This window comes from Centruroides sculpturatus, unplaced genomic scaffold, assembly GCF_000671375.1.
Source record: "Centruroides sculpturatus isolate CEXI.00-Female unplaced genomic scaffold, Cexi_2.0 scaffold300, whole genome shotgun sequence".
NCBI classification, from domain to species: domain Eukaryota; kingdom Metazoa; phylum Arthropoda; class Arachnida; order Scorpiones; family Buthidae; genus Centruroides; species Centruroides sculpturatus.
Window position 1 is genome coordinate 712,962 of NW_019384507.1, and position 12,539 is coordinate 725,500.

A 12,539-nucleotide genomic window follows, 5' to 3' on the forward strand; every position below is an offset into this window, starting at 1 on the left:
CTGTAATTACATTGTCTTACAAAATTACTAGACTACTTTCTTGTAGCATAAGTAGGTTATGAAAGAATCTACCTCACAGTATACACAGAGCGGTAGTATTTTTCTGCTTTCAAGGTTTTTATCTTGTCACAATGAGTGTGGACCCAGCTGCAACACTGCACGCACTGAATCACGATACGAATAGCTACTTACTTTAACTTTAGGAACTGCATACATCCTGCCACACTCATTCAAACCGTAGCGTCAAATGGCAAAAGCATTGAATACTTGTAATTGGTCACGGGTTAGAGCCCGACGAATGGGCTAGCCACGTGGAGTTTTCTGAATATAGTTCACGTATCAACACCTAAATAAGACCCAGTTTTTCATTGAAAGGCTTCCCAGTTCATTACAAGCAGTTTGTAGCGGTCCAATTTAGGCAAATTGTAGGTGGATTCAAAAAGGTATGTTTTATCATTACATTTGTACTGTGATATACAAATAAGTACGTCATATTGTAACTAAGATAATACACTTTACATTAGTAACATTGAAAATTATGGTACTTACAGGATATATAAGGAAACTAATTTCTTATGTCAGAAAAAAATAATATTCACGCAACACTACTTTCCAGAACTAAGCGACACTGAGAGGAATGGCTTCCTCGTTATTCTAGCCTCTTCTACCTCCACTATATTAACCTAATGGAACCAACAATGACGCTGCAATATCTCTATTTTCCAAGAACCATTCCACATTAGGCAACTTTTCGGGACATACCAAAGCAAGAAAAAATTTTGAAGTTTTACTTTAAGCAAATAATAAATAATCTAAGGTCTTTAAAATGCAGATTGGATAGATAAAGGAGGAATTTTGTTTCTTAAATCAACTAGAATTTATTATCTATCTATTGTGCAAAACTTTATATTGACGAAAATAAATGTTAACAGGATAATTATTTCACAAAAATATCAGCAGATTTAAATTTATAAATCGTACTTTTAAAGCTCACACTTGTCGCATTACCTTTAAAGTAACTTTGATTTTGTGGGGGTTGATCGCAGTAATAAATGCAATTGAAAAAGAAGGTCCTCTGGTAAAGCTTTTAACGATTTTTGCATTTTTGCAGCGTTTTACACCAATCCTTTGTGTATTCAAACACATTAAGAAAGTCTCCTAACCAATTTGTGAACAATTTGCATGTGAATAACTCCTAACAAATAGAGTTTTGTCTCATCATGTGATGATCAGATCGGGACACGCCGATAACATTAAGCGAAGTACATTAATACGGATATAATTAGTGGAAATAATGGCTTTACTAATTAACATTAGTGTTAATACTGATTAACAATTGCTGGTTAATAGTCACCATATAAAGACTGATAGCATGAAAAGACAACTTCAAACGAATACTTAACCAAAGTATGATAAAGTATAGTAAAATAAAGTAATCAAAAAATAATGATAAAGTATAGGTCCTAAAATATCAGACTCCAAAATATATTAAAATAACTTATATACAGTAAGACCCTGCTTAACGCGGGGATACGTTCCAGTAAGTTCCAGCGCTAAATGAAACAGGTCATATTAACATATAAATAATGGGGATAAGTGAAACAGAACAGAAAATAAGAAAATTTATGTTTTTTTTTGTAACATTTATTGTTAAATACTTTTCATTGCATTAATTTATTTATTGCTTATTTATGACTTATTTATTGCTGATATCGATTTTTATTCATAAAACATTCATAAAAATCAAAAAGAGTTCGAGTAAAGAAATTATGTTTGTAATGAGGAAGGTTCTTCCTCCTTTAACATCTTTTATTTTTTTGTGAAGAAGTCATCTAATGTCGTTTGCCTTTTCCTGTTTCGTTCAGCAAGCAGTTGTCGATAGCAAGACATCGCATCAATGACACTTCGTCTCGCCTTTGAACTTCTATCAAAATTTAAATCATTTTCTATAAACTGATCCATAATTTCCGTTATAGTGGCTTAAATTTTTTTTAGAAAATCCATAGAAAGTTCCTTTCACTCCCCATCTTCAGAAACGCTAATTTCGTCATTTCGTGCACCTATTATACTAATTCTTTACGATCGTTGTTGGAAAAACTTTCACCAGTTGTAACTTGTTTCTGTTTTTAAATCGATTGAACCACTATCGATTAGCTACGAAATTTTCACTCGTGTTGCCTTTTTCATTCTGAATATGGTTAAAAATTAATAATTATAATAATTAATTATAATTTATTTTGTTCATCCACTTTCAATCTTAATAACTCTTGTGTCTTTTGTCGAATATTTCTGAAATTTTGCAGGGAGATTTGTTTATGAGATACATTGCTGCTGTTAAATTTTGGTAATTAAAGATCGACCGGGTGAGGAAATAGAAGGGATCATGTGTCATATCTCGAGTAGGATCAAACTACATTAAACCTAAATACAGTATATTAAAATTTATACTTTAGCCTATTTTCCTGGATTTGGGCAATATTATTATCGGAAATACGTATTTTCTTTACTCGTATAGCCCTAATATTTTAATTTGTCACTGCTCTATATTCTTATATAGAAAATATTCATAATTATAACGTTAATTTTAAAGTATTTCAGATACATTTTGTACACTTTCAGATACTGTAAACATCCATAAGATGAATGAAAGTGAAGACTCGTTTAAGATAAATTTAACTTCCAATTATACAAATGTTATTCATTTTAATGAAGATTTCAAAAAAGCTCAAGATATCTTAATAATTATATTAATTATATTAATTATGATTGCAATGGGAGCAGATATTTGTTTTAAGCAGGTGAGTAGACGACAGGAATTATATTTACTCTACAGGGTGTCCCAAAAGTCTGGATGTACGGTACGTTAAATAACGTGGAGATATTCATTACATTACTTGTGTCCAGACTTTTGGGACACCCTGTATTTAAATTGCTGAAAAGTGTTTCTTTTTTGTAGATTTGGATGCATATTCGAATACCATTTGGTCCCCTGATAGGTTTATTTTGTCAGTTTGTAATGATGCCTTTAGTAGGTTTTATTTATAATAAAATATTTAAGTTTCAATCAGGAATAGCAACGGGATTACTTATTATATCGTGTTGTCCCGGTGGTGCAGTCTCTAATGCATTTACTTACTTTTTAAATGGTGACGTTTCTTTAAGGTGAGTCTCTAAAGCTTTGTTAATTAAAAGTTTACGTATTATAAGCATTTACATTATAATAATTTTCAGTGTTACTATGACTACAATATCTACCATTCTAGCATTGGGTATGATGCCTCTTAATATGTGGATATACGCAATTAGAACAGAAGCAAATACGATAATAATACCCTATAAAAACATAGGTTTGTCTTTGATTATAATTACTTCTCCTATATTATTAGGTATGGTTATAAAATGGAAAATTCCAAAGATATCTGCATACGTCACGAAGGTAGATTCTATATTTTTGACCAATTATTATTATTCTAAAGTAATTTATTTTAATTATTATCATTTTTCATTGATAGGGAGGAAGTGCGTTAGGTTTTACGATTCTTACTACGATACTAATATTAGAGTTTATCGCTTATCACGAATCGTTTAATCAAGTATCCTGGAAGCTTATCGTAACTTCTATATGTATGCCTATAACTGGAATGATATTGGGATATTTAGTTGCATTTATATGTAAAAGACCACAGAATATATGTATAACAATAGCAATTGAGAGTGGGATTCAAAATGCAGCCGTAGCATTTAGTGTTATCGTTTTATCCTTCGATATCAGAGTAAGTTTTTTTGTGTCCTTCATACACACATGTCCAAAACTTAAGGACGACACATTGCTAGCGATGTTAGCTAGAAAAAGTCTTAGTGTCGAGCCTGTCACGATGTCGTAAGTGCTGTAACACTGTTCGAAGTGGACATATTCCATACCGACAGGTCTCTCTGCCCAGGTATTAGTAAGCACGTTTCATGTACGTCCAATTGCTGTATATATCTTTCTCATCAAAGACTTCATTTTATTGCATTGATTTATAAACTCCTACATGCAGGTGTGTATTACCGTGTTATACTTAATAGGGTTACTCTCTATTCGTGTAAAAATGTCGTCGTTCTTAGATTTTGGACTAGTGTGTATAAATATTTTGTTTATTTTATTAATATTCCTGAATTTTTATCTACTTTTAGAAGCATATTTCAATTCTTTTAATTCCCTGGTTTTATGGGACAGCGCAAGTTCTTATATGCGGTTTTCTTAGTATAATTTGCTATATTTATAAGAAATGCCTGAACAAACAGCAACCTGAAGAATATGTAAAAAGTATTGAAAACAAAGGTAGTTACATTCAATTACATATAAAACTAGCTATTAAATTTATATATAAAACTTTATTTTCCAAACGTTTCAGACATTCAGGTGAAGCAAACAGACGAAACGACAAGATTTTAATTGTTTCATTTTAATTATTGGCTCACATATTTTAAAATAGTTTTAATTTTTGAAAGGCCAAGCGGTGTAGGGCACTAATGGATTCTGGTTCAAATTCAGATGGTTCAGAAATGAGCCAGATGTATCGTGTTACTATTTTACTAGTTTAGTATTCGGCTACCTCCATTGTAAGTTTGGCCAAAACTTTCATTCCTTTTAGTATCCTCATGGCGAAGGGCTAAAGTTAAGATTAAATATATATATTTTTAACTTTATTAATTTATAATGTGTTTTATTCGGTGGTAGACAATGAATATTATTAAATATTCTGTGGGAAAAGCATATTTTTTTTTAGTATTATATATGACTATCTTTCATATAAGAAGCTCTAAGAAATCCAAGTTTCAATGCGGGTCGGTGTCTGAAAATTCCTTTTAGATTTCAGAAATAATAAAACATAAATTTCTGTAGATAACTGTGTATCATTAGTCATATTTTGTTCATTTTACTTAAAAACAATAAAATTATCCATTGTTTTCTGCTGCTATTCTGGACTTAATACTGTTTTATTACAGTTTTTATTATGCACTAGCTGTTACATGCGGCTTCGCTCGCGCGGATTTTGCAAGCAAACCCTCTTTACATTCAATATTTCAACAACCGTAGTAATTGTTATTTAACACCTACCGCTGAGAATGATGAGAATTTCTGAGAATCAAACAAACTATTTTCAATTTTATCAATTTTCTGGAACGTTTACAATCGTTCTATAATCGAACCAATATGCAAAAAGAAACTGGAATTTAAAACGGTTCGAACATTTNTAGCTGAATTTAAAATATTACTATTTTACTCGTTTAAACAGATAAATATTTTTAATATATCCATTTATTCCTGTGTCGACCGAGCGAATAAAGTAGACTGTCACGTGTTTGCACCTCACCAGGTTTTCTACATGTCTTCTGTTTAAGTGAATAAGTCGACACGGGAATGCCCTTCTTTGCAGATCCCCAAGTGTTGAGCCGTTTTAATGCTTCAACCCCATTTATTTTTCTGTCGTTTTAGGTGACCTATAAACTGAAAATAAAATAAATATTATTAAAATGAGTGATAAAACTTAACGATAATATTCTGATATGCTATAGTAAAGTCTGCGCTTTGAAGAAGCATAATGAATAGAACTGAAGATTCTCTCTATTCAAATTCAACAGTTAATTTTACAAACAATACAATCAATGACGATCTTCGTGCAGCTCATAATGTTCTCATGATTATTTTGATCACATCGATTATGATTGCAATGGGTGCTGATATTTGTTGGAAACAGGTAAATAAATTGAATGCTCTCTTAATTATATATAGAAAATTGCTCGAAAATGTGATTTTGTAGATTTGGATGCACGTTCGAAAGCCATTTGGACCAATAATAGGTGTCCTTTGCCAATTTGTGATGATGCCATTGGTCGGTTTCATATATAATAAGATATTCAAATTTGAACCTAGAATAGCAGCGGGATTACTTATAATGTCGTGTTGCCCAGGAGGGGCAGTATCTAATGCTTTTGCTTATTATTTAAACGGTGATGTTTCTTTAAGGTATGTTTTGTTTGTTTATATGTCTTAAATATATATATTTAAATTACTTAATGATAATTAATGTTTTAGTGTCACCATGACTACTGTATCTACCATTTTAGCATTAGGCATGATGCCTCTTAATGTTTGGATATATGGAATCAGGATAGAATCTAATGCTTTAATTATACCTTATAATAATATTGCTTTATCATTGATAATCGTCACCTCTCCAGTGTTGGTAGGTATGGCAATTAAATGGAAAGTTCCGAAAGTATCTGTCTATGTTACTAAGGTTAGATATGTTTTTTTTTTTTTTAATTATATTTTATAACAGTAGAATATGAGAGTTTTGTTATTTATGCAGTTTTTGTGCACTTTCAGGGAGGAAGTGCTATAGGTTTTGCACTTATTATAGTTGTATTAACAATAGATTTTGTCGTGTATCAAGAGTTTTTATGTCATATATCATGGAGACTTATTGTAACATGTATAATTATGCCTATAACCGGGATTCTATTGGGATATTTCATAGCTTTTATTTGTAGAAGATCAAATGCCATTTGTAAAACCATAGCGATTGAAAGCGGAATACAAAATGCGGCTGTAGTGTTTAGTGTTATTATTTTATCTTTTGATATGAAGGTAAGTTTTTTAAATTATTTAATTATATAATAATTAATGACTTATAATAATAATTTTGTATTTACAGAAATATTTTACAGTTCTTTTAATTCCATTGTTTTATGCAACGTTTCAATTTGTTATATTTTCTGTCTTTTGTTTCTCTTATAACATTTATGTTAAGTGTAAAAAGAAAAACGAAGCGGTTCAGAACACGGAAAACAACTTAATCTGAAAAAGTGATTTTATTTGGAAAAATATGTTTAAATTTTGTTTTTTATTTTAAATTTCTGTGCAATGTTAAATTTAATGATGTTAAAATACATTTTGGATTAAAAATAAACTGTTTTGAAACTGTTCATCGCAGAGATTTAATTCCGTTTAGATCGAAAGAAAAGGGATTAATTGTAACAAAGCCTGATTTTCATATTTTTTAAAAATTGTATTTGGAAAACCTTTAAAATTTTCAAATTTGATCAGACAGTAATGGGCAACATATTGCGTGCCTCATTGTACTAGTTATAGTGCAATGAGACACCATAGTTTGGTTTATAGTTCCATAAAAAAAAAAGGGGGGGAAACATTTTATCGGCGAGAAAATAACTTTTTATCGTTTACTAAAGATAAATTATTATTGAAACGGTGGATTCATTATATTCAACAAGGTCCAGCAAAGGAATTTCATGTAGGCCTATTTAGTCCAGCGGCGCCCGCAGTCTGTACGAAAACCCCTTTCGTACAGACAAGCTTAAAAAAAAGCGGGATGTCACAAGCTTAAAAAAAAAGACGTCATACATAATGCAAGAAGCTTCAAACTATGATTAAATATTATAAATTAAATTACATATTATATTTTCATCTATTTTTGAAATTTAGAGACCCAATGCTAAGAAATTCCTTAAGTCCATTCGTATTTCTACGTTAGAATAATTTAATATTACTAATACAGTCGTCCAAATAAACGATACGGTTAAAATGCCAGTCTACTACTGCTGTGGGGCACCCAGAATCAAATCCAACAAGCAATCCCAGGAAGTTTTCATGAGCAATCAGTTTCTGGTTACGGGTGTCCGGGATCAAAAAGGATGGACCACCGGAAACGTCTCCATTGTGCGCTTTGTCTAACCCATGATGATATAGAATAAAGGCCCTTTTAGCAAGGTAAAAATCATCAATACTCAAACCACTAAATTAACACCTAAATAGGGAGCCAGTTTTCCCATAGAAAGATCTCCCAAGAGGCTCTTTAAATTTAAGAAATGTTTGTGTTCATATTCACTATTGTGATAAGTCCTATCATAAATAACTGGTTTAATTTAATAGAAACATTTAAATAATCTTTCATTATATACAGTGTAGAATATAAAAAATACAAATTAAATAAATAATATTGAAACGTATGATAAAGTTCAATGATAAACGCCATAACGATACACATTGCTGCAGTTGAATGCTCTGAAAAGACATGATAAACTGGACTGAAAATTCTCTCCATTCAAATTCATCAAATAATTTTAGAAATTCTACAAATGAACGTCTTAAAATAGCACAAGACGTTCTAGTAATTACTTTCATGGCATTGCTTATGATTGCAATGGGTGCGAATATCTGCTGGAAACAGGTAAATAAATTAAATTATTGCTTAATTGTACGCAGTAAATAGTTTTAACGAGTAAATTTATAGATTTGGATGCACGTTCGAAAGCCATTTGGACCAATAATAGGTCTACTATGTCAATTTGTGATGGTACCATTGGTCGGTTTCATATATAATAAGATATTCAAATTTGAACCTGAAAAATCAGCGGCAATACTTATTATGTCGTGTTGCCCTGGAGGTGCTATGTCTAATGGTTTTGTTTATTATGTAAACGGTGACGTTTCTTTAAGGTAAGTAATAAAATATTATAAATTTATATTGTAAATATTTAATTATAATTATTTTCAGTGTTGCTATTGTTGCAATATCTACCATTTTACTATTTGTCATGATGCCCCTTAATCTTTGGATATACGCAATCAGAACAGAATCTAATGCGTTAATTATACCATACAAGAGTATAGTTATATCATTGATAATCATTACCTTGCCTGTACTGATAGGTATGGTAATTAGATGGAAAGCTCCAGCGATATTTGTCTATGTCACTAAGGTTAAACGATATTTATTATTTTATCTCGCATTAAAATAAGTAAATATAATTATATAAATTCTTAATTTTATTGCAGGGAGGAACTGCTCTAGGTTTTATCTACCATTTTAGCATTAGGCATGATGCCTCTTAATGTTTGGATATATGGAATCAGGATAGAATCTAATGCTTTAATTATACCTTATAATAATATTGCTTTATCATTGATAATCGTCACCTCTCCAGTGTTGGTAGGTATGGCAATTAAATGGAAAGTTCCGAAAGTATCTGTCTATGTTACTAAGGTTAGATATGTTTTTTTTTTTTTAATTATATTTTATAACAGTAGAATATGAGAGTTTTGTTATTTATGCAGTTTTTGTGCACTTTCAGGGAGGAAGTGCTATAGGTTTTGCACTTATTATAGTTGTATTAACAATAGATTTTGTCGTGTATCAAGAGTTTTTATGTCATATATCATGGAGACTTATTGTAACATGTATAATTATGCCTATAACCGGGATTCTATTGGGATATTTCATAGCTTTTATTTGTAGAAGATCAAATGCCATTTGTAAAACCATAGCGATTGAAAGCGGAATACAAAATGCGGCTGTAGTGTTTAGTGTTATTATTTTATCTTTTGATATGAAGGTAAGTTTTTTAAATTATTTAATTATATAATAATTAATGACTTATAATAATAATTTTGTATTTACAGAAATATTTTACAGTTCTTTTAATTCCATTGTTTTATGCAACGTTTCAATTTGTTATATTTTCTGTCTTTTGTTTCTCTTATAACATTTATGTTAAGTGTAAAAAGAAAAACGAAGCGGTTCAGAACACGGAAAACAACTTAATCTGAAAAAGTGATTTTATTTGGAAAAATATGTTTAAATTTTGTTTTTTATTTTAAATTTCTGTGCAATGTTAAATTTAATGATGTTAAAATACATTTTGGATTAAAAATAAACTGTTTTGAAACTGTTCATCGCAGAGATTTAATTCCGTTTAGATCGAAAGAAAAGGGATTAATTGTAACAAAGCCTGATTTTCATATTTTTTAAAAATTGTATTTGGAAAACCTTTAAAATTTTCAAATTTGATCAGACAGTAATGGGCAACATATTGCGTGCCTCATTGTACTAGTTATAGTGCAATGAGACACCATAGTTTGGTTTATAGTTCCATAAAAAAAAAAGGGGGGGAAACATTTTATCGGCGAGAAAATAACTTTTTATCGTTTACTAAAGATAAATTATTATTGAAACGGTGGATTCATTATATTCAACAAGGTCCAGCAAAGGAATTTCATGTAGGCCTATTTAGTCCAGCGGCGCCCGCAGTCTGTACGAAAACCCCTTTCGTACAGACAAGCTTAAAAAAAAGCGGGATGTCACAAGCTTAAAAAAAAAGACGTCATACATAATGCAAGAAGCTTCAAACTATGATTAAATATTATAAATTAAATTACATATTATATTTTCATCTATTTTTGAAATTTAGAGACCCAATGCTAAGAAATTCCTTAAGTCCATTCGTATTTCTACGTTAGAATAATTTAATATTACTAATACAGTCGTCCAAATAAACGATACGGTTAAAATGCCAGTCTACTACTGCTGTGGGGCACCCAGAATCAAATCCAACAAGCAATCCCAGGAAGTTTTCATGAGCAATCAGTTTCTGGTTACGGGTGTCCGGGATCAAAAAGGATGGACCACCGGAAACGTCTCCATTGTGCGCTTTGTCTAACCCATGATGATATAGAATAAAGGCCCTTTTAGCAAGGTAAAAATCATCAATACTCAAACCACTAAATTAACACCTAAATAGGGAGCCAGTTTTCCCATAGAAAGATCTCCCAAGAGGCTCTTTAAATTTAAGAAATGTTTGTGTTCATATTCACTATTGTGATAAGTCCTATCATAAATAACTGGTTTAATTTAATAGAAACATTTAAATAATCTTTCATTATATACAGTGTAGAATATAAAAAATACAAATTAAATAAATAATATTGAAACGTATGATAAAGTTCAATGATAAACGCCATAACGATACACATTGCTGCAGTTGAATGCTCTGAAAAGACATGATAAACTGGACTGAAAATTCTCTCCATTCAAATTCATCAAATAATTTTAGAAATTCTACAAATGAACGTCTTAAAATAGCACAAGACGTTCTAGTAATTACTTTCATGGCATTGCTTATGATTGCAATGGGTGCGAATATCTGCTGGAAACAGGTAAATAAATTAAATTATTGCTTAATTGTACGCAGTAAATAGTTTTAACGAGTAAATTTATAGATTTGGATGCACGTTCGAAAGCCATTTGGACCAATAATAGGTCTACTATGTCAATTTGTGATGGTACCATTGGTCGGTTTCATATATAATAAGATATTCAAATTTGAACCTGAAAAATCAGCGGCAATACTTATTATGTCGTGTTGCCCTGGAGGTGCTATGTCTAATGGTTTTGTTTATTATGTAAACGGTGACGTTTCTTTAAGGTAAGTAATAAAATATTATAAATTTATATTGTAAATATTTAATTATAATTATTTTCAGTGTTGCTATTGTTGCAATATCTACCATTTTACTATTTGTCATGATGCCCCTTAATCTTTGGATATACGCAATCAGAACAGAATCTAATGCGTTAATTATACCATACAAGAGTATAGTTATATCATTGATAATCATTACCTTGCCTGTACTGATAGGTATGGTAATTAGATGGAAAGCTCCAGCGATATTTGTCTATGTCACTAAGGTTAAACGATATTTATTATTTTATCTCGCATTAAAATAAGTAAATATAATTATATAAATTCTTAATTTTATTGCAGGGAGGAACTGCTCTAGGTTTTGTATTACTCGTCATCGCTTGGGTATTATGTTTCACTTTGTATTCGGATTCTCTACGTTACATATCCTGGAAACTTATTTTAACTTTTATATTTATGCCTGCAACTGTAACAATATTAGGATATTTTATAGCATTTATTTGTAGGAGAGAAAGTGCCATTTGTAAAACCTTAGCAATGATAAGCGGAATACAAAATGCGGCAGTAGCACTAAGTATCATTGTTTTATCTTTTGATGCCAAAGTAAGTTTCCTTAATATTATTTGATTAAATAATATTTAAGAATTATAATAATTTTATATTGTTAGATACATGCAATGGTCATTTTAATTCCGTGGTTATACGCAATATCTCAATGTGTTATGTTGGGTTTCATCTGTTTCTCTTATTATATTTTTACTAAATATTGTAAACTGAAACAGTCTACAGAAGAAATTGGCATGAGTGAAAGAAAAGGAGGTAATAATATGTTATAAATTAATCAGAATAAGTTATTTTATTCATTAAAATATCACTTTTTATAGGAAATACCACTTTATGAAATCAATGCTAAACTATATGTAAAATTTTCCTTCCCTCTCAAATTCTGCGAATTTTACGAAAGGCTAACGCAACTGTTTCGTTCAGCTGTTTGTTAATAAAATCAATGTACATCTCTTAATAAAACCTTACAGTGCATTGTCACGAGACAATTTATGGACGTTCGTGAGCCCATAAACTTATATGATCCGTTCTTCCACACTGTAGGAGCTTGTTTTGTCCACCTGAAGTAAACGATTGAATATAAATGTACAACTTAAAATAAATGACAAAACTTTCGGATCACCCTGTAAACAAAGAAATTTTTCAAATTTAATATACCTTTATAGATTAAATTATGTAAAAAAGAAGAAATGAAATAATTTTTAATT

At 30.4% G+C, this 12,539-nt stretch overlaps 4 protein-coding genes across 4 annotated transcripts; all 4 read left to right on the top strand.

Annotated features, from left to right (window-relative positions):
• The first annotated feature begins 1,726 nt into the window (after nt 1-1,726).
• On the top strand, nt 1,727-5,074 carry LOC111622247 (ileal sodium/bile acid cotransporter-like). The gene is made up of 6 exons (XM_023364599.1): nt 1,727-2,798; nt 2,957-3,162; nt 3,232-3,436; nt 3,513-3,773; nt 4,177-4,324; nt 4,398-5,074. Exons 1-6 carry the CDS (start codon nt 2,640-2,642, stop codon nt 4,436-4,438), a joined length of 1,020 nt encoding a protein of 339 aa, XP_023220367.1. The 5' UTR covers nt 1,727-2,639; the 3' UTR covers nt 4,439-5,074.
• Nucleotides 5,075-5,250: 176 nt separating this feature from the next.
• On the top strand, nt 5,251-6,903 carry LOC111622265 (ileal sodium/bile acid cotransporter-like). The gene is made up of 5 exons (XM_023364621.1): nt 5,251-5,744; nt 5,808-6,013; nt 6,083-6,287; nt 6,377-6,637; nt 6,705-6,903. The coding sequence occupies exons 1-5, from the start codon at nt 5,589-5,591 to the stop codon at nt 6,849-6,851; spliced, it is 975 nt and encodes a 324-aa protein (XP_023220389.1). The 5' UTR covers nt 5,251-5,588; the 3' UTR covers nt 6,852-6,903.
• A 1,178-nt stretch (nt 6,904-8,081) lies between these two features.
• LOC111622253 (ileal sodium/bile acid cotransporter-like) lies at nt 8,082-9,668 on the top strand. The gene is made up of 6 exons (XM_023364604.1): nt 8,082-8,237; nt 8,301-8,506; nt 8,565-8,724; nt 8,862-9,053; nt 9,142-9,402; nt 9,470-9,668. The coding sequence occupies exons 1-6, from the start codon at nt 8,082-8,084 to the stop codon at nt 9,614-9,616; spliced, it is 1,122 nt and encodes a 373-aa protein (XP_023220372.1). The 3' UTR covers nt 9,617-9,668.
• Nucleotides 9,669-9,671: 3 nt separating this feature from the next.
• On the top strand, nt 9,672-12,535 carry LOC111622267 (ileal sodium/bile acid cotransporter-like). Its single transcript, XM_023364624.1, has 5 exons — nt 9,672-11,271; nt 11,330-11,534; nt 11,611-11,871; nt 11,937-12,087; nt 12,153-12,535. The coding sequence occupies exons 1-5, from the start codon at nt 11,072-11,074 to the stop codon at nt 12,167-12,169; spliced, it is 834 nt and encodes a 277-aa protein (XP_023220392.1). The 5' UTR covers nt 9,672-11,071; the 3' UTR covers nt 12,170-12,535.
• The last annotated feature ends 4 nt before the right edge of the window (nt 12,536-12,539 follow it).

Excerpts from the sequence above, each read along its gene's own strand:
- LOC111622247 (XM_023364599.1), top strand. The coding sequence starts at position 2,640 with ATGAATGAAAGTGAAGACTCGTTTAAGATAAATTTAACTTCCAATTAT. Across the intron at positions 3,437-3,512 it reads TATCTGCATACGTCACGAAG|GGAGGAAGTGCGTTAGGTTT; the intron begins GTAGATTCTATA and ends TTTCATTGATAG. Across the intron at positions 4,325-4,397 it reads AAAAAGTATTGAAAACAAAG|ACATTCAGGTGAAGCAAACA; the intron begins GTAGTTACATTC and ends CAAACGTTTCAG.
- LOC111622265 (XM_023364621.1), top strand. The coding sequence starts at position 5,589 with ATGAATAGAACTGAAGATTCTCTCTATTCAAATTCAACAGTTAATTTT. Across the intron at positions 5,745-5,807 it reads CTGATATTTGTTGGAAACAG|ATTTGGATGCACGTTCGAAA; the intron begins GTAAATAAATTG and ends GTGATTTTGTAG. Across the intron at positions 6,638-6,704 it reads TTTTATCTTTTGATATGAAG|AAATATTTTACAGTTCTTTT; the intron begins GTAAGTTTTTTA and ends TTGTATTTACAG.
- LOC111622253 (XM_023364604.1), top strand. The coding sequence starts at position 8,082 with ATGATAAACTGGACTGAAAATTCTCTCCATTCAAATTCATCAAATAAT. Across the intron at positions 8,725-8,861 it reads TGCCTGTACTGATAGGTATG|GTTTTATCTACCATTTTAGC; the intron begins GTAATTAGATGG and ends GAACTGCTCTAG. Across the intron at positions 9,403-9,469 it reads TTTTATCTTTTGATATGAAG|AAATATTTTACAGTTCTTTT; the intron begins GTAAGTTTTTTA and ends TTGTATTTACAG.
- LOC111622267 (XM_023364624.1), top strand. The coding sequence starts at position 11,072 with ATGCACGTTCGAAAGCCATTTGGACCAATAATAGGTCTACTATGTCAA. Across the intron at positions 11,272-11,329 it reads AACGGTGACGTTTCTTTAAG|TGTTGCTATTGTTGCAATAT; the intron begins GTAAGTAATAAA and ends AATTATTTTCAG. Across the intron at positions 11,535-11,610 it reads TATTTGTCTATGTCACTAAG|GGAGGAACTGCTCTAGGTTT; the intron begins GTTAAACGATAT and ends ATTTTATTGCAG.